The 26,003-nt window shown below is 44.1% G+C and overlaps 1 protein-coding gene across 1 annotated transcript in view; it reads right to left on the bottom strand.

The window, feature by feature from the left end:
* The window catches only part of STK32C (serine/threonine kinase 32C), a 307,311-nt gene extending 290,321 nt beyond the window's left edge, over nt 1-16,990 (bottom strand). The window contains exon 1 of the mRNA XM_053311068.1: nt 16,235-16,990. Coding sequence (XP_053167043.1) covers nt 16,235-16,325 — 91 coding nt within the window. The 5' untranslated portion in view covers nt 16,326-16,990. The remainder of the gene's footprint in view (nt 1-16,234) is intronic.
* Nucleotides 16,991-26,003: the final 9,013 nt, after the last annotated feature.

Below are 26,003 nucleotides of genomic sequence, written 5' to 3'. Positions count from 1 at the left end.
GAGCTGGAGAAACAAGATACGGCTCGGAACAGTTCTTCTTTATCGGGCTTGGCTGCAAGCTGTCGACACAAAAGTTGACAAGTGCTGCTTTCCAGCAGTGAATAGAAAGCTGGTGACGTAATTTATCGTACAAGCTGAGAGCTCCCAGCTGGCAGGAATTCAAGGCTTATCAGCCCTCTGCAAGAGGCGTTTACTCCTCCTGATGGTTTCTAGCTGTGTTCTTCGTCTTATAACAGGCCTCTTTTGTGGAGTCAGTGGAGGTTGCTTGCATAGCTCCTCTTCTGATTGGTCCGTCATGGTTTCTGCTGTCTCAGGTTGTTGTGCCTGCTCTGAATCATCAGCCAGATCTGCCTCAGCCATTTCTTGGAAATTGACAGCCAGGCTCTGCCCCTCAGACACCCCTGCATCGGCTGAAAAGTTGACAGCTTCCCCTTCCTCCTCGCTGTCTGAGATTGAGGGCATGACAGGGGGCACCAAAGTCATACTTTGCCTAGGGCACCAGAAGTCCTAGGACTGGCCATGTCTGTACTTATTTCAGCTTAGCTAGGCAGAACATGCACAATGCTCCTGTGCCATGGCAGGTACTCCTAACACCTGCCCAGCCTGCCTGCCCTGTATAATTGAGCTAAGCTGTACTTCTTGTGTCTCTGGTTTAGCATTGCAGCATACAACTGAGAGCAAGAGAGACATCTGTAATGCCCTATGGGCTCTCAAGCTCCCTGTGGTCCCCCCAAAATATTCATAAGCCTAGTAAGCTAGGATTCAGACACATGCTCAGAAAAGGAGGGAGGGAGAACTGTGAGGGTGATATCGCTTTCCTGCCTCATTTTCTGTGGCCAGAAGCATTCCAACAGTTACTTACCACAGTCAAATTGTCCTTTGTCTAGGCCCTGGCTAACAGAAGGCAAGTTGGGCGGATGTCACAATATAATTTTGCTGAACAGGAGTCAAAGTTACTGCATGTGAACAACTGCATTGCATGTGTGAAGTGTGTTCATGTGTGTTCGATGTGACTTTTTTTTTAAAAAAAAGTTGAGAAACAATTCAAATTGGTCTCTGCCATTCGCCCTGGTCTTTGTCATTTTCAAGGAACTTGGGCACAAGCCAATAAGCCGATGTGCTGGAACATGGGATGCCTCTAGCAGCAGATATGCCTTTTTTCTTCTAAATTGCATTTGCTACTATTACTTCCCTCACCCACTTATCCCATTCTCAATCAAACTTTTGTTGATTTACTATAAATTGGGTTGGACTATTGTGACTAAGAGGTGAGGAAATGAGTCCCACACTCTGCAAGAGGTAATGTTCCTATTCAGATTCTTCTCACATACTCTGAAATGCTATTGGTTTAAGATGATCACTACTGTGGTTGTGTAAGGGTAAAGACCAAGCTGCCAGAGGCCTGAAAGGAGCTAGACAGTGCCTCAAAGCAGCCGGGATAAGAAAGGTCTGACTCCAAGAAGGCAAGCAAAGCTCAGCAAGCCCAGTTTGGGGAGCAGCAAGACTTCCTTGGATTTGGGGTGCTGAATGAGCATGTGAGAGGATTGCAGAGGATTCTGGGGTTTGCACAGGGAGCAACACAAGTTGCCAGAAGCAGCACCAGTGCCCAGGGCTGTAGGGTGTTCCTAGGTACCCTAGAGGGGCTAACAGTTTTGAAGGGAAAATGTGGGGGTACCACATCTGGTGCTCCTAATAATCCAGTTCCCATCTGGCCTAGGGGAGAGGCAGACTGAGAAGCTGTTTCAATGGCAGGGAGGCCAAATTACACTTGCCCAGCCTCCACTGCCTGCAATTCCTCATTCTGTTTGTTTGTTGTTGTGGACTCTCAGGCCTGGTGTCAGCATATGGTACCCTTAGGCTCCGGCATAGCATACCACCATTGATGCCATTACTTTTACTAAGCGGTGGCTTAGTGCTTCTCAGTGCCTCTGCTCCACCCTAGCATGGAGAGACACATTTTAATTCCCTTCGCATAATGTACTGTCCTCCCTTCTGCAGTGTTGTGATGCTCCATCAGGGAGGGCAATATTCAGCAAGAAGAATGGCATCTCTCCACAATGCATTGCTCTCATCTCAGTGAAGTGTTGCAACTGTGTCACGGTATGCATTCTGGGGAATCTGTCTGTTTATATAGCCTATTTGTTTACCACCCAAAATCCATGCCCCTGGAAGGTTTACAATAAAACAGATAAAAAACAAAGTTAGAACACTAAAACAATTCAAAACAATGATAGATTCTATAAATTAATTAACAGCCTGGGTGACTAAATGGAATGAGAATTGTGCCTCTCTAACTCTGGTGCCAAAAGGGAATGCTATCTACTGCTACTGTCTACAGCTGGTCCCCATCTGGTTAGTGTGGGTCCAGTAGTGATGGAAGACCTAATACTAAGAATATCACCTAAAAGGACCACCGATTGCTGTTGTCATCTGCCACCGCTCCCTCTGCCCTGCAAACCCTATGGAGAATTTGCCCAGGGCTCTCCAGTGCCGGCCCCAATTATTTTTAGTATGGGCTTCTCCTGTTTTGATAACCAGCCAGCAACAACTGAGGCTGTATCCTCAGCCTCATTTGACTTTGACGTATCCCACCTCTACCAAAGTAACTTACAACCAGGTCTGGGTATCTACCACCCTAACAAACCCAGGAGACGAAGAGGACGACCAGCAGCGAGGTGGGTGGACTCGATTACAACAGCAATGAGTGCACCACTGAGACACCTTAGAGGTCAAGTTGAAGACAGATGATTTTCTCCAGGATGATCTATGTGGTCTCTAGGAGTCAACACCGACTTGACAGCACTTAATCAATCAACAAACCTGCACAACTTGATATATTTAGGTTTATCTGAATGAAAACCTATTAATTCTGCAATGACAGATTAAAATATTACTTTTGTGTGAAAGCTAATTGTGCTTATAACTAATTGTGGTTGTAACCCTTTTTAAAAGAGACTCTTACACCTTTAATTCTAGTTAGCATCAGGCTCAAGTCTGTTATGTTTCTTCATCCTGCTATATCATACTCAACATTACATAATATAGTCATAATGAGAGGCCATCTTTCATAATATTATCTCTCTCTCCCACAAAATGTAAAGTATTAATTGACGTTTTATTTAAGGAAGTCCTGACATGTCTTAAGGGGTCTCCATAGCAACCACTCTGTGCCAGTAAACAGGAGCACACCAGAACAATAATGTAATTGCTTCTGGATATAACAAGCAATTTTTTAAAAAAGCATGCAATACAAAAAAATAATGTCCATGAAATGCTAATATTGTTAGAAGAGCATGACATGGCAGACCCTTCCCACCCCCGACCCCATAATTCACTTCTTGGCAATGCTTCCTCATTTGAAAAGATAGTTCCACTTCCTCTTCAAAAAGGTAGCTTTCTCTCTTTTAAAAACAAATAATTTAGAAATTATATTATGTATATGTAGCAAAATTAGTATTTGACTGAATTAGTTTAAAACCCAACAACACTGGTTGCTCCTTTACATTCAAAATTGCTGAGAGAGTGAGTTGAGATTTAGATGGGAACTTATAAAGTTCAGATAAAAAGGGGGTGGGATTTCCAAAGATGCTGAATAAATATTAATCAATTCTTTATTCAGTTATTGCCTGATGCATTTCTTGAGTTTAAAAATGCTCTTCCTCAGAGGCAGTTGTATACTATGATATCTTTTCCAGGAGATTGTATCCAACATCAACAGGAATATCCTTGAAACATATCAGGTAATAATTGAATAAAGAATTGAATTAATATCCCCCCCTTCCCCCCCTTGGCCTTTTGATTCTGTGTCATTTTCCTCCCCCTCTTTCTTTTCCTAACTTACAAAGTTCCACACATATTAAAATAATGTCTTTTGTTGTTGGGTGGTGGTGGTGGTGGTGGTGGTGTGTGTGGTTTTTTTTAAAGCTAGCAGCCTTAACAAAACACACATTCTACCTCTGGAACATAACACACACCCATGGCATTTTAAAGCCTTTCTTTGTGTACTCCACAAGGACACAGCAGAAAGAGTGGTTGGTGTTCAGCATTCATTATTTTGAAAGGCCTGTTAAAAGCCACTACTTCTTAATTTAAGCAGGGTATACAAAGCATCTTTGATGGCTAGCAAACAGCAAAAAGCAGCACAATTTATATATTTCTTAACACTGGTGACATTGATACTATTTATTAATGTAGATTCAGAGCCTCTCTTGCTAAAGGGTCAGTGCAGGTAATATTCCTCTAATTCATTCTTATCTATAAATTAGGTCTTGTTTCTATTTTGTAGATGGAAAATTCAGCCAATTACAGTAGTTTGCTTCACGTTCTTTCCACACTGAGCCTTGCAGCGGTGCGGAGGCATTACTCCTCCAGAATAGCTACGAACAGAATTATAATTCTGGACCCACACAGTACAATATAGTGCTATATTCCCCATTAAAATCATGAAATGCCTAACCCCACAGGCAAGATCCTAAGCATGTTTACTCAGAAAGAAGTCCCATTTGGATTAATGGGACTTATTCCCTACATTTGTTTACGACTACAGACATCAGGCTGCAGAGTTATCCCCACTTGTGGTTTAAAAGGCTCCTGCTTCTCCAGGCATTATTGAAATTAGCCTCCTAATTAATTGTTTCGTGAATTGATTTCCTCTCAGCTGCCTTCCCTTCAGTTATCCATTTCCTGAACTCCTATTATTATTTTCTCCTCCTCCTGCTTATTATTTTTATTTATTAGCATACTTGCAGACCAGAAATGAAAATGCGTTTTTAAACATTAACACTAAACTCCCATCCCCAAGCACACACACTGATGCACCGAGGAACCCAGTGGAACAGTTGGTCTCATCGTTTTAGAAGAGGCTGTGTAGGTGAACCCAGAGGAAGGGGAGGAGGGAAGGGTCTGATATACCTACCCTAAGGACCTCCAGCCACTCATTCACCTTTGTATTGGCTGGCTCACAGGGGAAACTGGTATTGCTGCTGCTGGTAGTGGGAGGAAGCTAATTCAAGCCACAGGGACTAAAACAAGTGGTTTTCTGTAGCCAGCCTGAGCCCTCATCACAGTTCCAACCATCAGGCCCAAATTATCTTGCTGCCCCTTCTTCACCAAATAAGGTGATACAGGATAGTACCAGGGAGGGGGCCTTTTTGATGGTGGCCCCATGCTTATGGAATAGCCTCCCTAGTGAGATTCACCTGCTCTCACTTTGTTCATCACTTTGTTTCATCACTTTGTTCTTCTAGATACCAGGTGAAGATTGTTTTGTTTACCCAGGCTTTTAAAAAATGTTTTTGTTCTTAGTTGTATTTTATTGCTGTTTTTTGTTTGCTTTGGTTTAATATTTGTCGTACTTGTATAATGTGATTTTTAATCACATTTTTAATTTCACTGTTTTATTGTTTTGCTTTGTGAGCTGCCCTGAGAATAGTTATACATTGTTATTAATATTATTATTATTTATTCTCTTAGCCCCTCACCTCCTCCCCTTCTTTGTTCCTCCAAGATGCCATGCTGGGAGTAAACCGCACTTAGCCAGTTCATGCTACAATCATGTCCATAGCCACAAACAATGACAGAAACCAGGTATTGGTTTTTTGTGGGTTTTTTTTAAAGGCAGGTGAACAGCAAGGCTGCCTTTGAAGAGGGTTTTTGTGTTGGTTCAGAACATGGCTGCCAGGCTACTATCAGAAGCAGTAGTGGCGCACAATCCCGGGGTGCCTCAGGCAGGGGAGTAATATGTCACCTCCTCCATCATATGAAGCGTGGCCAAAGCTCCACAATGAAACGAAACAAATATTTATATACTACGTTTCAGCAAAAGTTTCCAAAGTGGTTTACATAAAGAAATAATAAATAAAATGGAATGGATCCCTGTTCCCAAAGGGCTCACAATATAAAAAGAAACATAAGAGACACTAACAACAGTTACTGGAGGTACTGTGCTGGGGGTGGATATTCTCTCTCACTAAGTTATTCTCCTTCCACCCCTCACGCACCCAGCCCATCTTATTTACTTACTTATACACACACCCACACACACGCCTGCCTCAGCCCATCACGTACCCCCTTCCATACTTCTCATCCAGCAGCATGTGAACTGGAGCCATCCTCACTCTTCTCCAGCCCCCTCCTTCACTCCTTCCTGGGTTTTGAAAAGCTAGGAAGGGAGTAGCAGGATGAGGTGTTTTCAGCCAACACAGAGTGCTGGCAAACATGCCACTGTCACATTCCATTCCTACTACTTCTTTTGCTGGTTCCTGCTATTTTACAGATCAGAGGTGGAAGCAGTTGAGGGCGGCCAACTTAGAGAGGCTTTTTGCTGAGCAATTTGCCAAGCTGTGGGACACCATTCAGTGAAGAACTGCTCCCATGGTGGTGGGCAGAAGAAGGTGGCAGGTGAGGCAGCAGGAGGATTTTGCCACCCTAGTGGCATCCTAAAATGCTGCCACTCAAAGCAGCTGCTTCACTTCACATCATAGAAAGCTAACTGGACCTCTGATTGGAAGCTTGATTGGATAAGCATATTATTCCAAGATGTTTTGATCAGCACTGGTTCCCAGTTTGCTTCTGGGCCCAATTCAAGGTGCTGAATTTGGCCTTTAAAATTGTAAATGGGTCTGGGGATCCTGAAGGATCATCTTAGGCCATACGAATCTGCCCACCCACTGAGAACATCTGGAGAGGGTCTACTCTGGGTTCTTTTACAGGTCTAGGTGAGGCTGGTGGGGATGCAGAACAAAATCTTCCCCATAGTTACACACAAGTTGTAGAACTCTTTTCCCTGTGAGACTCACCAGGCATCCTCTACTATTATCTTTCAGACGATTATTAAAGCAACCCTCTTCATCAGGCTTATGGCTTGACCCAGAGTATTGGAATCTGTAGCTTGCATTGTTTGGTTCTCTGCTCCGCTTTGTTTTGCAAATTGTTGGGTTTCAGATTTTGGTTTTGGGTTTTTAATTTTATATCGCTTGCAATATTCTGTTAGTATTTTATTGCTTACCACCTTGGTTGCCTTTTAAAAGGTGGCATTAAAATATTTTAAACTAGTGGGCCCGGGCGGAGAGCATCTGTGCCTCTAGCTGGGCCCAGCCGTCCCCCGCCCCCCTCACCGGCATGACCGGGTTTCTGGCTGGCCAGCCAACTGGTTACTCTCCGCTACCACCATCCCGCTGCCAGCTCCCACCAGCCAGGCTAGGCTGACCCACTGCCACTTCCTCCGTGTGGCGAGGCCAGGGCCCTCTGCTGCTGTCTCACCCCAGCAGGCGAGCCAGGGCCAGGCCGTCCCACCGCCGCCTCCTGCCTCCTCCTCTCAGCCAGCAGGGCTTTGCCCACCAGCCACCCACCTCGTCACCACCGCCATTATTTTTCCCTGCCCCCCCCTCCTCCCAGCTGCCCACCTCTGCCTCCTTGCCACCACCATTATTTCTCTCCACTTCAATGCGGAAACTCTCGCATGCTCTGTCAGCCAATGCTCGCATGCTCTCGCATGCTCTGTCAGCCTCCCCCTGTCAGCCAATTGCCTCCTTTCTGCCACGTCCCCACACATCCCGTCTTGAAGAATTAATTATATAGATAAATAAGCATGGAAAATACTGGCAATGCAACAGATTGACAGCAATGGCGTCTGGATTTTATATACTAAGTGAACAGATAATATCAAATTTGGTAGAAAAGTCAAATATGGGAGCAACCTGAGTGTCTGAACATCACTTTGAACCCCTCAGTGTCTCCACAGTCATCCCCTAAGTGAATATGCAGCTGGTGTGAAAGATCATAATATAAAAGATAATAAAATATAAACTGAGCCAATCTATTTGGAAGCAAAATGGGGCCACAGATGTTTGCATGGCTGAGGAGACATCAGGAGATTTATAGGTACATGTCATTCAAAATTAAGCTTCTCAAAGGGGACAAAAATCCCCTCAAAAGCATTGCTCCTTAATGTACATGTGTGTAACTATCTCACTGTTATCCTGGACTGTTGTCCCCTGTAATTTATACTCGTGAGGAGGGACAGAATGTACATATTCCTTCCCCCTCAAGTGGCTAAGTGGCCAGCTTCTTTCTTGTCAAGTGGCTAAATTGTATGTCACCACCTGTGCTCCTCCCTATGTCCTGGTTCTGACACACCCACTCCCCTGAGATTTGAGTTTATGAGAGGGGAGGCAGAGCTTAAAACCTTTAATTAGCCGACAACTGCAGCTAAGACCAAGCTTTCAAGTAAACAAGTTATATATACTGTATATTCTAAATAGCCAATAAAACCAGTTATGAAGGTAGAATGCCAGCTGCCGGGGGTGGGGGATGCTTCCCAGTGTATTGCACAGGGTGTTGCATGTATGACTATCTGCTTGAGGGGCAGAAGTCCTGGATGTGCACTCGTGCAAAGAGCTCCCGGCTCTCAGGGAACAAATTTGTTCCCTCGAAGCCAAGGTGGTGGCTGACCTGTAGAAGCTCAGGGAGGCAGAGAGGTATGTAGATGAGAACATCAGGGATGCAATAGAAGCATCCCACTCCAAGGCTGATGGCTCTTCTGCTGTCATGGAAAATGAAGGTCTCAGGAAGAGGAGAATGCTAGCTTAGAAGGGATCCCTTCCTTGGGTGATGTACCCATATCCTCCCACACAGAGGATACTTCTCCAGAGGTTGAGTCTCACAGCAGTAGGTGATTCGATCACTAGGGGCATAGAGAGATGGTCTGTGACCCGTGTGTAGACCACCCGGTGACTTGCCCACCTGGTGCGAGGTTGTGGATGTCACATGGTATCTAGATAGGCTGTTAGGCAGTGCTGGAGTGGAGTCACTGGTTGTGGGGCACATCAGTACCGATGATGCGAGGAAATACAGTGGTCCAGGAATCTAAATTTAGGCTGTTAGGTAGCATACTGAAGTCCAGGACCCCCGGGGTAGTGTTCTCTGAAGTGCTACCTGTTCTATATGCAGGGTCAGCAAGAGAGGCGGAGCTGAAGGGTCTCAATGCATGGATGACGTGGTGGTGCCGGGGGAGGGGTTTGGATTTGTTAGGCACTGGAATACAGTTTGGTGCAAGCAAAGCCTGTACAAAAGGGACAGGCTCCACTTGACCCAAGATGGAACCAATCTGTTGGTGCTTAAAATCAAAAAGGTCACAGAGCAGCTTTTAAAATGATGCCTGGGTGCAAAAATCCCTGGGTGCGGGGTGCAAACGTTTCAGATAAAGTAGAAAGGGACAGAGTAGAACCAGGAGTAGAGCAGACAGCAACACATGACAGCTGATCAAAAAGGTCGAATGACGGTAAAGGGGATAGCACATGACAACACCCCAGATAAGAGACTTGGCCTCAGAGCCAAGATGGGTGAGCTAGAGTGCTTGGTTGCTAATGAAAACCTAGATATAGTGGGCATAACGAAAACCTGGTGGAATGGTGACAACCAGTGGGATACTGTTATTCCTGGTTACAAACCCAACAGGAAGGACAGAGAGGGCCATATTGGGGGTGGAGTAGCACTGTATATTAAAGAAGGGATAGAATCCAACAAGCTAGAAAACCTAGGAGGACTGGAGTCCTCCACAGAACCTTTATGGGTGACAAAATGAGGACTGAAAGGAAATATGTTACTAGGATTATACTGTCACCCACCAGATCAAAACACTGAGAGTGACCTGGAGCTAGAGAAGAAAAATCAGAGAGTTGTCCAAGAGAGACAGAGCTGTAATAATGGGTGGTTTGAATTACCCTCACATGGATAGGACAAATTCATGTGAGGGTATTGACAGACAGGCCAAATTTTTAGACATGGAAAATGACTGTGCCTTAGAACAGTTGACCATGGAACCAACCAGAGAGAAGGTGACCTTGGACTTAATCCTGAGTGGTGCAAAGGACCTGGTGTGAAATGTCAGAGCTGTAGAACCATTGGGGAATAGGAACCATAGTATGATCCAATTCAGCTTATATGTGAGTGGACCACTGCCAAGGAAATCCAACATAGATGTGTTGGGTTTCAGAAGAAGAAACCTCTCAAAAGTGAGGGGACTGGTAAAAAGGAAGCTGAAAGGGAAAATCAGGAGAGTCAAATCACTCCAGAAAGCATGGAACTTATTTAAAATCACAATAAAAGAAGCTCAGTTAGAATGCATACCAAAAAGAAGGAAAGGTACCACCAAGTTCAGAAGGATGCAAGAGTGGCTAACAAGTAGAGTCAGGGAAGAAGACTTGCTTCAGAAAATGGAAGTCCTGCCAAAATGAAGAGATCCAAAAGGAACATAAACGCTAGCAAAAGAAATGCAAGGAGACAATAAGGGAAGCAAAAAGAGAGTAGGAACAGCTTATAGTTAGAAGTGTCAAGGGGAATAACAGAAAATGTCTTTAAATATATCAGAAGCAGAAAACCTGCCAGGGAGGCAGTTGGACCCTAAGATGATGAGGGCGTGAAAGGGATTATTAAGGAGGACAAGGAGAGTGCAGAGAAGCTGAATGAGTTATTTGTATATCTCTTCACGGCAGAGGATACTAACCATATTCCCACTCCAGAACTGGGACTTGGAGGCCAAAGAACTGGCCAATTTTAGGTGACAAGAGGATGTACTAAACTGTCTTGAAAAATTAAAAATTAACAAGTCACCAGGGCCAGATGGCATCCACCCAAGAGTTCTGAAAGAACTCAAATGTGAAATTGCGGATCTCCTAACAAAAATATGTAACTTGTCACTACAATTGGGCTCTGTACCAGATTGTAAGGAGCTCCAAAAGGATCTCTCCAAACAGAGTGAGTGGGTGACAAAATGGTGAATGCGGTTCAGTGTAAGCAAGTGTAAAGTGATGCATATTGGCTTTTAGTTTGGAAAAGAGGCGACTTTGGGTTAGACATGATAGAAGTCTACAAAATTATGTGTAGAGTAGGGAGAGTGGACAGAGAGAAATTTTTCTCCCTCTCTCACAACACTAGAACCAGGGGTCATCCCATGAAACTCACAGCCAGGAAATTCAGGACCGACAAAAGAAGTACTTTTTCACACAGTCCATAATTAATCTATGGAATTCTCTGCCATGGGATGTGGTGTTGGCCACTAGCTTAGATGGCTTTAAAAGGGGCCTAGACAAATTCATGGAGGACAGGTCTATCTATGGCTGGTGGTTATAGGCCACCTCCAGTCTCCGAAGCAAGATGCCTCTAAATACCAGTTGCAGCAGAACAGCAGCAAGGGAGAGGGCATGCCCTCACCTCTTGCCTGTGGGTTTATCAGAGGCATATGGTGGGCCACTGTGTGAAACAGGATGCTTGACTGGATGGGCCTGATCCAGCAGGTCTGATCTTATTTTCTTAAGGTCTTAATTGCCACCCTGATCCTCCTCCTCCTCCTTGTAAGCTCACTTCCCTTGATTCATCCCACACCCAGTTTCCATCATCTCCTCAGTCTGCTCCTGAGCATTCCTAAATATCCATCTGCACTCCACACATTCCCATGAGAGTCCAACAGGCTCTTGCAGAGACTGTTCCAACCCTCATTAAACTTCCCTTGGAAATGTGTTTGTCACAGTTTCATGACAGTTGCTTTGGGTGAGCTGGCCTCTGTCAGCTAGTTTGACTTGAGGCACTGGCAGGTCTCACCCACTGTGTCTGCACAGACCAAGGACAGACGTTATCTTGTTCTTTTGCCACTGACAATGGGGCAAGTCTGACTCAAGCTTACCTGATCTGGTGGCAAGGAACAGAGTCTTTGCACAATGCACGCAAACAGCATAGGAGGGAAAGGCTAACAAAAATCTAACAAGGAACAAACTTAGCAAATGTATACTCATATATGGAGTAGGGATGTACCTGGAACCGCTCCTCCGTATTTCGGAGGCTGTGGAGGTGCTCCCTTAAGGGCGGGGGAGGGTGCAATTACTCCTCCCACTGCATTTCCCCTGCTGGTGCTCCTTTGTATCAAAACCCCTCGGGGTGGCAGAATACCTCCCTGTCGCCCTGTTGCTGTCCTTGGCTGGAAGTACCGGGCGCACATGCGTCCATGCACGGCAGACAGGCACACGCACACAACGAGTGCACACACGCCCAGTACTTCCAGCCAAGGACGGCAACGGAGCGGCAGGGAGGTACACTGTCACCACAAGGGGCTTTGATACAACGGAGCACTGGTGGGGGAAATGTGGCGGGAGGCGTAAGTGCACCCTCCCCCGCCCTTAAGGGAGCAACCCCACAGCCTCCGAAATCCAAAACAGCCCCAATGGCCAGAAAGTTTCGGAGGCTTCTATAATGGCCTGATATTGCAATATACTTAATGACACTTAATGGTTAATTCAAGGCAGGAGGAACAGACATATAGGATCTACATTAACTATGCAGTGAAACAGATTATTTACTTTAAACTAACTGGCTTAGCTGGGGCTCTAGATAAGGTGAGTGGATCAGTTTCCAAGTCATTTGGATATTATTATTATTATTATTATTATTATTATTTCAATTTTCATTTCCATTACTAGATGCAGGTTTCTCTATCCTCCTATTGCTAGGAACCCATATGCTAATCTATGCTCTCTGACTAACCAAACTGGACCACCTTGCAGATATACACCATGAATGAATGAAGACACTTTTGACTCATTTTATCATTAAAGGTGGTACATGCTTGTCCTTACGTGTTGTCCCTCAACCCACGTGAATGTGGTTTCATTACTAAGAACTGGGAATTATGCGTTTCCCTTTCAGCATATTTCAACTTTGTTCTTGTTCTTTGTCATGGGAGTTTCATATAGAACCAGAATGAGAAGCTTAATATGTAGGTATAAAATAATTCAGTAAGATGCCCACAAATCCACTTGCCAGTTTGGGGCAAGTAGGATGCCCACTAGCACAGAGATCCCTCTCCCCAAAACTTTCATTTATGCTGCAGTTTGGAAATGTTAAGAAAAAGCAGGAGTCTCTTCCAAGCAACCACAAAAATTCCTGTTATTTCTTACTCTCTCCATTACCTAGCTCATATTAAAATAATATCCTTGTGTCTCCCACATGCCACATGCTTCTTCTCCCTACACATGCAAAAGTGCCCCAGGAAAGGGATGGTGATGAGCATGTCGTCAACCATTATTTGTGAACCCAAGAGTTCAATTCACAAAGTACCACACCAGCAAAAGCCCAATTTCTTTAAGCTGTAACTGCAGGGGGCTGTGCACTGGGGAAGGGGAGGATTGTCACTGAATTCTGATTTGATTCTGTATCATTTCTAAAGTTATCAAAATAGGCATATCAGCCTTGAAAAGCAATAGCACTGACCCTCTGAGTCAGTTTTGACAGTACACCAGGAGCTTTCTCAGATGGCGACTTTACTTTGGGAGGGTGTGTGTGCATTCCCATATCAGCCAGATTTAAACACACACACACACACACACACACACACACACACACACCCCAAGTCTGTGCGATATTTCAGAGAGAAGTTCACACACGATTCAGATTTTTCTCTCCACATTGGAATCTAGTCCGATTTATGTCCAGGGTTAAAAAAAATCCTCTTTTTACATCAGAGTATCCATTATGCCCCAAACTCACAGTAAACCCCCAGTTAAGGCTGCTGTCTGAAAAGTCTCCTGGCTGACTTGTATTAAAATACTGCTCACAGAGCTCACTTTGGTTTACTTGTGTGAGCAGGGTAGCATAGGAGCCACAAACATGTAAAATCATGGCTTTTGCTTTATGAAAGCAAAAAACAGGACTGCTTTCACAGGAGGGCAGTCATTATTTTACACGAGTTCACAGCTCCCAAGTTACACTAGACCAAAGTGAGCTGTGTGAATAGTTTCTTAGCACATGGTAATCCCAGGATATCACTGACAGAAAGGTTTCCAGGACACAAAGACATATTGTTGAAAATGACTCCAGTATTACTTTGGCTTCAAGGTATTACATGTGTTACCCCTCAGTCTAAGGATGGGAGGGAACTTGCTCAGATGTTGCTTAGCTCCCCCCGAAATTCTGTCTTAAACAAGATCAGAAACCAATCTAAGAGTAGTAAGGCAATTTCTGTCTCACTTGTCAGGGAGAGCACACAAGATTCCCTACTTTACTAGTAACCTTCAACCCATGTAGAAGACCCAGGGCTTGCTTTGGATCTCATCTTGGGTATAAACCTGGGGACAAACTTACATCTTGACATACAGGTATATGTATTTTTTCCCTTTTGAGATTAACAAAACTAATCTCAGAATTCATGAACAAGCTCATTTTATACGGATTTACCACCTATTACATATTAACAATTTGAACTCCAATCAGGAAAAGGAATAAGGAGTATGTGTATACGCAAAATAGTAATAGTAATCCGTATCTAGTGAGTGCAGAGATAGAAATGGGAGAGGCTAGTTCTAGAGCAATTTAAGTAAGGAGGTATGATCTTGTGCATGGGCTCCGAAGAACTCTAAACACATTTGCACTTTAGCTGCAAAAGTGAAGTGAATAAGCATAAGACTCCCAGAACAATTACTGATTTGACAAGTTCTCCCTCCCAGTTCTGGGTCTCACAAGGATGCAAGCTAAAGACTGAGATATTAAACAACAAGAGAATGAGGGTGGAACATACTGTTAGAGCAGTTCTTAACTGGCAGAAGCATTTTGTTTAGAGAGTTCTTAAGAGGTAAAATTATTTGAAGAGGATTTCAAATAAGAATCTATCAAGCTTTAAAAAAAACGAAGCCAGAATAGTAGATCGTCTCCTTCCCCAACCCATTTAAAATCCACACTGTATGTAAAATATAGTCTGGTCAATTTATTTATTCGGAGATATACACTTATGATTCTGTACAGAAAGTTCATTTAAATAAAATAAGCAATACAGCGGGGCGGGGGGCGGTTGAGGGTATTTTCTAATCCCTTATGATCCAACACAGTAAATGCATCACTTTCAAAATGCTGTCTTGGGAAATACTTTTGCTAGCACTCTTGTTCTCAAAATGACAGATGGCCAGTGTTGCAATGCTTATTCAGTACCTTCAAAAACTAATGGTTTGTATAGAGGTTCATTTTCCTTAGAACTTTGAATTCCCATTTGTACTCGAAGCTATCAGCAAGTTGGTCCCTGCAGGGTACCAATGATTCATGGTAGCATTTCTTATCGCTGCTTACTATTATAATGGAAAAACCTGATAAAACAGTAACACATAGAGGATAATATAGGAGATGATCAGCACATCTTGTACCTGTATATTAATTGTGAGCATTACAAATGCAGTGTAAACAAGCCTTGACTTGACTTGCAACATATGCACTCTAATCCTCTGCATGTTCTTTCTTTATTAGGAGTCAGGAGGACTTATTCCCAAGTAAGTGTGTTTTGGATTCTTAAAGAATGGTGCCTCTATGAACCACCTAGAAGGAAATGCAAGCAAAATATAATCTATTTCCTTGACAGGGGAAACAAACTCAGGCTGCAGCAGAAGCAGGGTCTGCCTATTCTTCAGGTAGAAGGGCCAACTGGGAACATGTGCTCTACATAGACTAATCCCCGTTAATCAAATTTTCACAGCTCCGTAACAGACCGTTCCATAATCCTCAGCCATTTACACGTGCAAATGCCTAATCCCATTAGCGTTATCCAGTAGTAGTCGAATTAAAAGAAAGTTAACTGGGGATGGTAGTGGTGTTGAGAATCGTTGTTTAAAGAATCCTGCACGTACACAAAGGTCATCTTTGCAGCCTACTAGCTCCAGAGCTCCATCCCGATAGGCATATGATAGTTTTAAAAAGTTATGCATTATATATGTTTGCGTCTACCAGTGCACTTAGAGGGAGGTAAGCAGATGCACAAAGGCTCCTTAACACAGAAACACTCGCTCCGAAGGATAATGGGATGGATCTCTTTTGCCTAGCGGAGACAGACCCTCCCAATCCTCTATCACTTTTCGTTTTTTAGGGAAATCATTGCCTCTTTCCCAGCCACATTGCCTCGCTTGACTCTACAATACAACATCATTTCCCAGCAGTCTGCTGGACGCGTATCAGCTCCGTCGATCCAGAAAGCAGTTCTGAGTTTCCAGCCATTTCACTGAAATCACTTTCTTAACTGCCACGGTTGCGGATCCCACTTTCCTTCCTCCACCTCCTCCTCCTCCTCCTCCACCACCCGCTGCCGCCCGCGCCCCCCTCCGGCACCGTGGCTAGGGAGTCGCTTCCGACCTGTATTCCGCCCATCAGCGCCCTGCCGTCAAGCCCAACTCGGTTTATGATCGTGGCTGGTAGTAGTAGTAGTACTCACCATCCTCCTTCTCATCGAACACGGGTCTCTTGGAAGACGAGGAGGAAGTGCTGGCTCCCATCCTTTTCTTCCACTTGCTCCAGTGAAACATTGGGGAAGGAGGCGAGATAGCATTCCCTAAAAGTCCGGGGGAGCCGGGCGAGCCGGGCGCGGCGGCGGCAGCAGAGGAACACCTTCAAGATGGATCTGTGTGTAACGTGTCTGAGTGGCTCTTCTTCCCGGCTGCCAGCCCCTCACGTCTTCCTCTCTACTCGCTCGCTTTTGTCTGCACGGTCTACACAGGCATGGTGGCTGTAGAGAGCACTGCTGGTGATGGCTGCAGCTGCAAGAGAAGCAAGACTTGCTTGGCGCTCTCTCTCTTAAAGCACTCTCTTCTGCCCCATCGGTTACGGCTGCCCCTATAACAAGGAGACAGGAGCCCCGCCAGGTTCTCCACACACCAGAAAGCCAAACACAACCGACAACACCATCCTGGTTCTCTTAAAGCAACCCGCCTCCCTGCCTCATCAGAATCAGCGCTTTCCCAAAGGAGGGGAGCAAAGCGCCGCTGGAGAACAGGCGCGCCACCAAAACGAGCCGTAGCGGTCACTTTTGAATGGAGACACTCTGGAGCCGATTGCCCTAAAGCTGAAGGCGAGTCGCTGTGCCCCAGTTCCCGCCTAGGTGGCGCTAGAGTTGTGCAAACGTGGGGATTACCTTTCACCTTCTGAGATCATCGAGATGCTGTTTGTTGGGGAGGTGGCAGGTTGGAAATAGGAGGACCAGAGAGTAATGGGGGGAGCGGGGCGTGTCAGTCCACCTTTCTTTCAGATTTGCCTGCTGAGCCCATTACAAAGCTCGAGAATATAATGCTCACCATTTGGAAGTATATCCAAATATGATGAAACAATAGAGGATGGGGAAGCTATTATTATATTGGTAGTTCTCGGTTGTATTATTTGGGTTCTTTACTAAAATAAAACTTTGGCTATTGTTGTTATGTTGTGATTTTATGCTTATAATTGCTGTATTTATGTATTTTATTTTATTTTCTCACTTTTCAACAAACTGAAGTTCTGAAAGAGGTTTACATAGTAAAGAAATACAGACACTAAGGTTAGTCCCTATCCCAAAGAGGCTCACAATCTTTTTAAAATTTATTTAAAGACACAACACCAGCAAGTGTTGCAACACCACCAACACCACCCTGAGCCCTTTGGAAGGGCGGTATAAAAGTTTTAATAATAAATAAATAATAATAAATAAGTGTAGGGTGGGAGGGTGGTATGCTGAGATGAAAAGAGGCAGTTCTTTATGCTGTTTTTATTGTGGCCTGTGTTGTTAAAAACACAAGTATATTTGATAGCACTTTCCTTTCTTTAAGGTGCACCAACAATAAGTTAAAGAAGAAGGAAGGAAGGAAGGAAATAATTATGGGTCTTACTAAAACAAATAGTATCAAATGTTCATTGGGATGAATTGGTTCTTTCATTCCAAATGGCCATTAGAATACATTAAAATCAAGATTGATTTGTTGGTTACCCAGTGGACTATCATCAAATGGCACCGATAGAAAAGTATTATCTTTTTGAATGCATTGAGATATCTAGGGAGACTGATCTGCATTTGTAACTCCCAAATCAGTCATAAGCATTTAAGAACAGCCCTGCTGGATCAGGCTCATATAATCCAGAATCATGTTTCCCACAGTGGCCCACCAGATGCCTCTGATAAGCCCACAGGCAAGACATGATGGCACACCCTCTCTTCTGCTGTTACTCCCCTGCAACTAATAACAATTTTTAAGCTCTGCCTTCCAAGAAAATTACAAAAGTAGGTTAGTATTCATCATTTTCTCATGACGGGTGTCTCCTTTGTGATAAAGGGGGACCACTTGTGTGCCTCCCCGCACAGTTCCTCACTAAACCCCATGGAAAACTCCTTTGATATCTGTTAGCAAACTCCTGTCCACACAGCTCCCCTGGTCTGAGCCTTGTCTTCTTAAGAGCTGCTTCCAAACTGAGCCTCCTTGGGAATGTAGCTACTCCCACAAGATGCAACACTGAACACCATAGAGGAGGGCAGCACAACCTGTAGTCCAACAACAGTTGGAGGGCCAAAGTTGTGCTGCTCTCTTCTATGGTGTTCAGTGCTGTTTATCTCCAGGTAAGTATGCACAATATTGTTGCCTTCGAACTGTAAAATAGCAACTGCCATCATCCCCAGCCACAGTGGCCAATAGTCAGGAATGATGGGAGTTGTAGCCAGCAACAACAACAGCCGAGGGCCAAAGTTGTGCAGTACTATTGTAAAACTCTCTTCCTTACATAGGATTGGGCTGTACAGGCTCACTGTCTCCTTTCAGCTTTAAAATATAGGAAACGACCCTGAAATCATTTACTCACTAGCTGACCCAGTAAAGCCACCTGAGCTGCAGGTAAGTAAGTGTACAATCCTATGCACACTTACGTGCAACTAAGCCCCTCCAATCCCATCCTAGACACAGTGGGGCTTATTTTTGTGCACACATGCATAGGATCGGGCTGCACAAATGATTTCAACAGGATGAATTGTTGAACTAGAGCAGAGCTTAATTTCTACTTATTTCATCCATGGCACATAAATATATTGTACCTTCTAAGAGCCTCTGGGATTGTGCAGGCTATAAATCCAAACAAACAAGTCAGGACTTTGCTCCAGAACCTGTTTCCAGTGTCAAGACAGATGTGTAATGAGTATTTCTGAGCAGGCATTATTCCACCCAAGGGCAGAGCCACCATTGAGCGAACGGGTTCAAAGAACCCGGGCTGCCACCCTTCAGGGGCCACAACTCACGCCCCAGACATGCCCCCCACATCTGATGTCAGATGGGGTGATGGTTTAGCTCCCAAACGGGGCTGTGTGGCTGCGTTTGGGAGCTAAGCCACGCCCTCACATCTGATGTCAGATGCAGGAGGAGTGGCTAACCGCTCCCTGCATCTAATATCAGATGCTGATGCAGGAGGTGGGGCAAGGGGGCTGTGGCAGTGCCGCTATCCTCCCTCCATGCTTGATTCCACCACCCCAAACTGATGCATAACTTCTGCACTTGTGGGATTTAGAGGTAGAAATTCCTGGCTGGTTAACCCAAGAACAACTAAAAACATTAATTCCTCTTCACAACCTACACGACCACTGCACACAATTACAACACCTTCTTTTTTTGCAGTAAAATTCAATGCACATTTTAAAAAGAAGGTTTCAAGACAATTTCATATTTGAATCCATCAACATTAAAAGTTAAAAATGCTGAATGAATGACTAAAATCAGCCTATTGGATAATTGTGTACTTCAGGCAATTTAATATTATTTCTGCTTTGAATATTCCTTTAAGTAAGCTGGATAACACGTTCTTTAGAAAGTTTGCATTGTTTTCAATTAGCACTACTAATTAATTCGCAGTGGTTTCCCCCCTCTTATTTAACTGTTCATTTAAATTGCATGCTGTGCATAGAAAAATCTGCACAAGTCTACTGTAGAGAAAGAGATTTTTAAGAATATGTATCCTGTTTTTTTTCATTGGTATGTATTGTGCAAATTAATTTAGCTCTTTTTAAAACTCATCCATAAATAGCACAACAAAGATGAAAGGCATAGAATGGCTTTACCCAAGCAGTCATAGAAAGTTCTAAATTAAATGTCACTTTTATCATGCAAGAGATGCTTTGTTTTTCTTTCAAAATACTGGGATTAATTAGGGCTTCAGATACAACACCAGCAGACAGATTAGGAAATGAACATTTTGTGTTTTGTAGCTTCAGCAAAAGAGGCTATGTGCTTGTTTATTAAGAAATAAGTCCCACTCACTTCATTGGAGCTTGCTTTCATGTAAGTATATAGAGGGTCGTGACCTTAAAAATAGTTGTCAAATTGTCTGTTGGCATTATAGACAAGTTATAATACACAGAAATGCAGAGAAAAGAGACTGTAAATGGTGATTAATGTACAGAGCGAGTATGCACAGGCAGGGGCGTAACTATAATAGGGCAAGGGGAGACAGTTGTCTGGGGGCCCACTGCCTTGTGGGGGCCCCCAGAGGCAAGTCACAGAACTGACTCCCCCAGCCCCTGACCCGCCTGGGCTTCCTTCAGTTGTATCCATCCTCCGAAATCGATGTGAGTGTTAAGACCTGGAGCTACCAGAACAGCATGTCTTTCTCTGGTACCATTAAACGACTTGCATCGTTCACAATTTACAAAACCTATCTATATATATTTTACTATGCTTTTTGTTACCACTATTCAGCCTCATTTAAGATTTCTTAACTTCATGAGCTGAGCTTCGGGGGGGGGGGCATTTTAAAATCTTGTCTCCGGGCCCACTCCAACCTTGCTACGCCCCTGTGCACAGGTACACTGAGAGCGCAGCCTGACAGAACGTCCCACTAACTGCACCACTGCAGAGGGGAAGCAGAATGTTTGGATGCCCTCCTCTTCCCTAGGAAGCACTCTGTGCCACCCCCAAAAATGTCCCTGAGGCTGTGCAACCCTCAGGGACATATTTTCAGGTGACACAGAGGGCTTTCTGGGGAAGGGTAAAGCGCTTCCCCACTGTGTGCTCGTGCAGCAGTTAGCTGAAGTTGTGTTAGGCTGCTCTCTCACTGCACTGATGCATCCCTGCTAAGTTTTTGTATGTCAGCAAGGGTAGTTATAAGATGATAGGTAAGAGGGTCTGCAGAACCCAAATATATGCCAGAACAATAAGTACCCCAGCATCTTTTCGCTTGGTCTGGTACAAACTTGAAACCTGGGCTCCTGTCCTCCCAGCACACCATGACACCTTGTCTGTTTTCAAAGTCAGGAAGATTGATTGGTGCCCTTTAGCTTTTGGTTCCCTTTGTTTAATCTCATTACATTTCTGCCACTCAGATTGTACTGGCATGGCATGTATGTACATTAATTATGCACAAGTGACCAATGCACTTTAGACACTGCTCCCTGTACCAGTCCAGATGAATAACCTCTTCTACCTGCAAGGAGGCTTTTGGAGTGTGTGTAGAGGGCGATTTGGATATTGCCCCTCACACACAATTATAGGGCATGCCAAGATCACGTCAGCATGTCCTTTAGTGATGTCAGGACTGCTGTATTCTTGTTGCAGACCTTTCCTCCTTGTGTATAAAGGAGGTTGATCAGATGATCAACCTCCTTTACTTCCTGGCTCACTGTCCCGGGACCTAGCAACAGTGTTTTTATGCCCTCTAGAGACCAGAGGCCAAACTAATTTACTCACACATGTCCTAGAACTGGCAAAATTATCAATCAATCTTTATTGAAGCGGTGAAGTAGACAACTAGAGCGCAAGTGAAGGAAGACTCGGCACAAATCTGAGAGACTGCAACACAGAGCTCATTTAAGGATCTATGCTCTGGCAGTGCAGATGGCAAAGAAGCAGTTCTTCTCTGCCCACATTGCTTCTACAAATTCACGTCCAGCTGAATTGTCTAGGGTTGTGAGGGGCTAGTTCATGCCCTGTCCACCTTGAATTTGAACTTGGAACCATCTGTCACTCGCTGTGATGTTTTTAACAACTTTTTTGAAAATAAAATATCCTGTATTCATACTGAACTAGACTCCACAGTTACTGCAGAGTCTATCGCAGAGGTTCCAGCAACCCTTCTTGTAGGATTGAATTGGATCACTTTCAGTTTGTTACTTCTGAAGATGTGGACAAACTTATTTGGACTATACATCCCACCACCTGCTCTCTTGACCTTGCCCAACTTGACTTATTTCATCTGGCAGTCAAATTATTAGAGAGGGTCTGGTAAATATCATAAATGCTTCTCTGCGGGAGGGCAGGATGCCTCCTTGTCTTAAGGAGGCTATTATTAGACCTTATTTGAAGAAACCTGCATTGGATTCCTCAGAGTTAGCTAATTATAGACCTGTCCTTGGTTGGGCAAGGTGATAGAGCATGTGATTGCTTCTCAGCTCCAGGCAGTTTTGGATGATACAGATTATTTAGATCCTTTCCAGACTGGCTTTCGGGTGGGCTATGGGGTTGAAACTGCCTTGGTCAGCCTGATGGTTGATCTCCAACTGGTGACCGACAGAGCGAGTATGACTCTGCTGATCCTTTTGGATCTCTCAGTGGCTTTAAGTACCATTGGCCATGGTATCCTGCTGAGTCACTTGAAGGAGGTGGGATTGAGTGGCACAGTTTTACAGTGGTTCCGTTCCTACCTCTCTGGCAGATTCTAGATGGTGTTGCTTGGAGACTGTTGCTCTGAAAAATGAGAGCTAAAGTGTGGTGTTCTGCTGTATACTATCTGTGTTCTGCTCCATACTGGCTCCATACCGAAGCTCCATACCAGCTTCAGCTGACACGCCAGATACATCCATTTCTGGAGACAAATGATCTTGAAACAGTGGTACAAATACTGGTAACCTCTAGGCTTGACTACTGTAATACACTCTACATGGGGCTGCCTTTTATGTAGTTCAGAAACTACAATAGCTGCAGAATGCGGCAGCCATATTGGTCTCTGGGTTTACCTGAAGGGACCATATAACACTGATTCTAAAAGAACCGCACTGGCTGCCAATATGTTTCTGAGTGAAATAAAAAGTACTGGTTATTACCTATGAAGCCCTTAACAGTTTAGGTCCAGGGTACTTAAGAGAGTGCCTTCTCTGTTGTGAACCCTGACACCTATTAAGATTATCTGGAGAGGTCCAGTTATGGTTGCTGCCAACCTGTTTGGTGGCAACTCGGAACCGGGCTGTCTCTGTGGCTGCCCCAGGGCTTTGGAACGCGCTCCCTGCTGAAATAAGAGCATCTCCTTCTCTGTTTGCTTTTAGGAGGACCCTGAAGACATACCTGTGTCCCCAGGATTTTAAATGAAATCTAATTTTTAAATTTTAATGTGTTTTTATATTTTATTATTATTATTATCTGTTTATGAATTTTAAATGTTTTATATTATGTTTTAATTCTGTACACTGCCTAGAGATTTCGAGTAAATCCAATTGGAAACACAAAGTATTTAAAATATATAACAGATTAACTCTGTAGCTCTGCTCTGCTAATTTAATACTCAGAAGGTCAAAAGAAACTCAAAGTCTTGACTAAAACCAGTTTGTGCACTCAAAAGAATCAATTGCTAAGGTAATCTGTGTGTGGTGGTGGGGATTATGTGGAGACTTTTTGTTCTGCAGTGTTGCATTCTGTCTAGACTTGGAAGATACACTGGAATGGGGAGGGCATTTACTGTGTTTACTGTCACTGGCTAGGCTTCTCCTAAAACGAATCTATATTTCTGGAAGAATTAAAATATTGCCACCACCATTCCTCTTATCGACAGAGCTTGAACCTCCCCAGGCACGGGGTGGAATCTCAGGGGAAACTCTTTATTTTGCTATTGGATAAATTCAAAAACCTTCCATGTGTAGGCTTCCACGTGATGAGAAAACCAATAGCTGCTGAGCGCTTGAGGACACTTTGCCACCAGAGAAATCCCCCTTCTCTGGTGAGGAATCTCCCTTTTTTCCTGAGTTAAAAACCAACTCTGAGAGGCGTGTAAAAAAAGAAAACAACAAAAAAAACCCAGTTTTATTCAATTACTACAGATAACTTCTGTCTGAGCAGAGGTGCACTAACCCCCGGACCTTGGGGACTCCTTAGCCCGCTTTTGGGCGATTGTGAGAATAGCCTCAGTATCTTTTTACTTTACAGGGGAAGAGGGCAACTGATTCCATGACAAACCCAATTCCCATTGTTCATAGGCCTCTACATTTTATTATTTGTTTGGGGCTGTCCATTGATCACTCTCCTGATCCTTTTTGTATGAAAGCATTAAGTTACCCCAGCTAACTGGGCAAAGAGGCACCTTTTTAACATGGTGACTCTCTTTATTTAGCATGAGGAGAATAACTGGCCCTATCCAGCCACAGTACAGAACCTCCAGTGACTGTTGCTGGTGTCTCTCTTATATTTCTTTTTAGATTGTGAGCCCTTTGGGGACAGGGATCCATGTTATTTATTATTTCTCTATGCAAACTGCTTTGGAAACTTTTGTTGGAAAGCGGTATATAAATATTTCTTGTTGTATGTAAAGGGATATTTTTAGATGGGCTGTCACCATTTCCTGACAGAAGTTTTGTACCTGTTTAGCACCTTTGTGCTTATAACATTCAACAGGAGCAGTTTTTCCTGCCATAGAAATACAGTGGGTAGAGGGGAAAGCTTTTTCTAAGCTTCACTAGATAAGTTTATGTCAGTCATATGACTCTTAAAAGCTAAGTGTCTCTGCTAGGAAAAGAAATGGAGACCAAACCCATTGCTTAGCATTTCACCCATTACTCTGTTTTAGCCATCCCTCTCAGAACTATGCTTGGAAAGAAATAGTAAAGGAGCAGCAATAGTTGGACTGCAAGTTTGTAATGTTTCTGAAAACAGTGCTGGGCCAGGGGTAGAGAGAGGACTTTCTTGATGCTTACGATGATACTGTAAGCTTTCCATAAATGATTTCAACTTACAATCCATTCTGTGTCGAATGAGTGTTTTAAATCTTTCAAAGCATAATAAACCTACTTAGGGCAAAGAAGAATGCTTGTGTAATCAGCACTATTCAGAACCCACCTCTAAATTATAAGCCTAATAAACTTCAGTTACAACGATATTGTAGGCTGCACATGCACATGATCTTCTTACCAACACTAGAAAGATTCCAAAGTAAAAACCACAATCCAAATTAGGCAATGCTTTTATTAGAATCAACCAAAGAGTCACAAAGCATCAAACAGTGAGCTTTTGAATGCTACAGAACTCTTCATCAGGCTATGGGGTAAGCAAAAGGATGTGAGGGGAGAGAAGGGGCATATTTGGAAGTATCCCCCCAGTCTTCCATTTGTAAAATGTAATCATGGTGTTTAGAGAGTTTTATGCAGTCTCTAAAAGGTGTGAAATGGTTTCAGTACACGCATACAGTAAGGTCGCTTGAATAAAAGAAGGGGGGAATCATATTTTTGGACATATGAAACCTGGAGGTTAACTTCTCCAGTGAAATTCATAGGTCTTTCCAAGGCAGAGATCAGGAAAAAGCAGAGCAATAAAGTAAACCTTACAATAGCACAGCAGAAGATAAATGTAGGCATTGCATAGGCTAAAGGTGACCTGAAGCCAAACTGGGTGTTTTTACCTAGCATTGGGGGACATGTCTTCCCTCAAAAGTTGAGCCTCATCAACTGTCTAGTAGTAAAAGCCAAAGGTCATCTTCCTCAGTTCAAAAGTCCCTCTCTTGTGCAGTTGCAATATTATCCAAATAGCAAAATCTACAGTAGGTGGTCTACTAAGAACCTACTAAGGTGGTTCTAACAAAGAAGAAATCAATGAGGCTGTTCTCGGGGGCAGCCAAGCCCAGGCTTAGGCAGCTATGCCTGGGCTTGGTTGCCCGTGAGGATTGCCAGGATCTACATGGATCCCAGTATTGCCGTGGTGCCAAACCCGGCTTTCAAGCCCAGCTTTTAGCCAGGCTTAACGGAGCAAGTGTTCCATTAACCCAGGCTCCAGGATTGTGTGTCAGTGCGGGTTGCTTGCAACCCATGCTAACACAGAGATGGGCACCTAGAACACCCATCCCCAGGGAGAATCCCCCAATGCACTGCACTCATCATGAGGTGCATTGTGGGATTCCCTCGGCCTCCAGAATGCCACGCTGGTCACTGCTGTGGCAATCATGCGCATGGCGGTGTGGCGCAGCTGGGGCCAGTCCGGGATCATCTGCGAGGAAAGTAGGCTTAACCCTGC

The sequence above is a fragment of the Hemicordylus capensis genome, chromosome 3, assembly GCF_027244095.1.
Source record: "Hemicordylus capensis ecotype Gifberg chromosome 3, rHemCap1.1.pri, whole genome shotgun sequence".
Taxonomy (NCBI): Eukaryota; Metazoa; Chordata; class Lepidosauria; order Squamata; family Cordylidae; genus Hemicordylus; species Hemicordylus capensis.
Note: the sequence above shows the minus strand (reverse complement) of the source record. Positions and strands in the feature narration are given on the sequence as shown.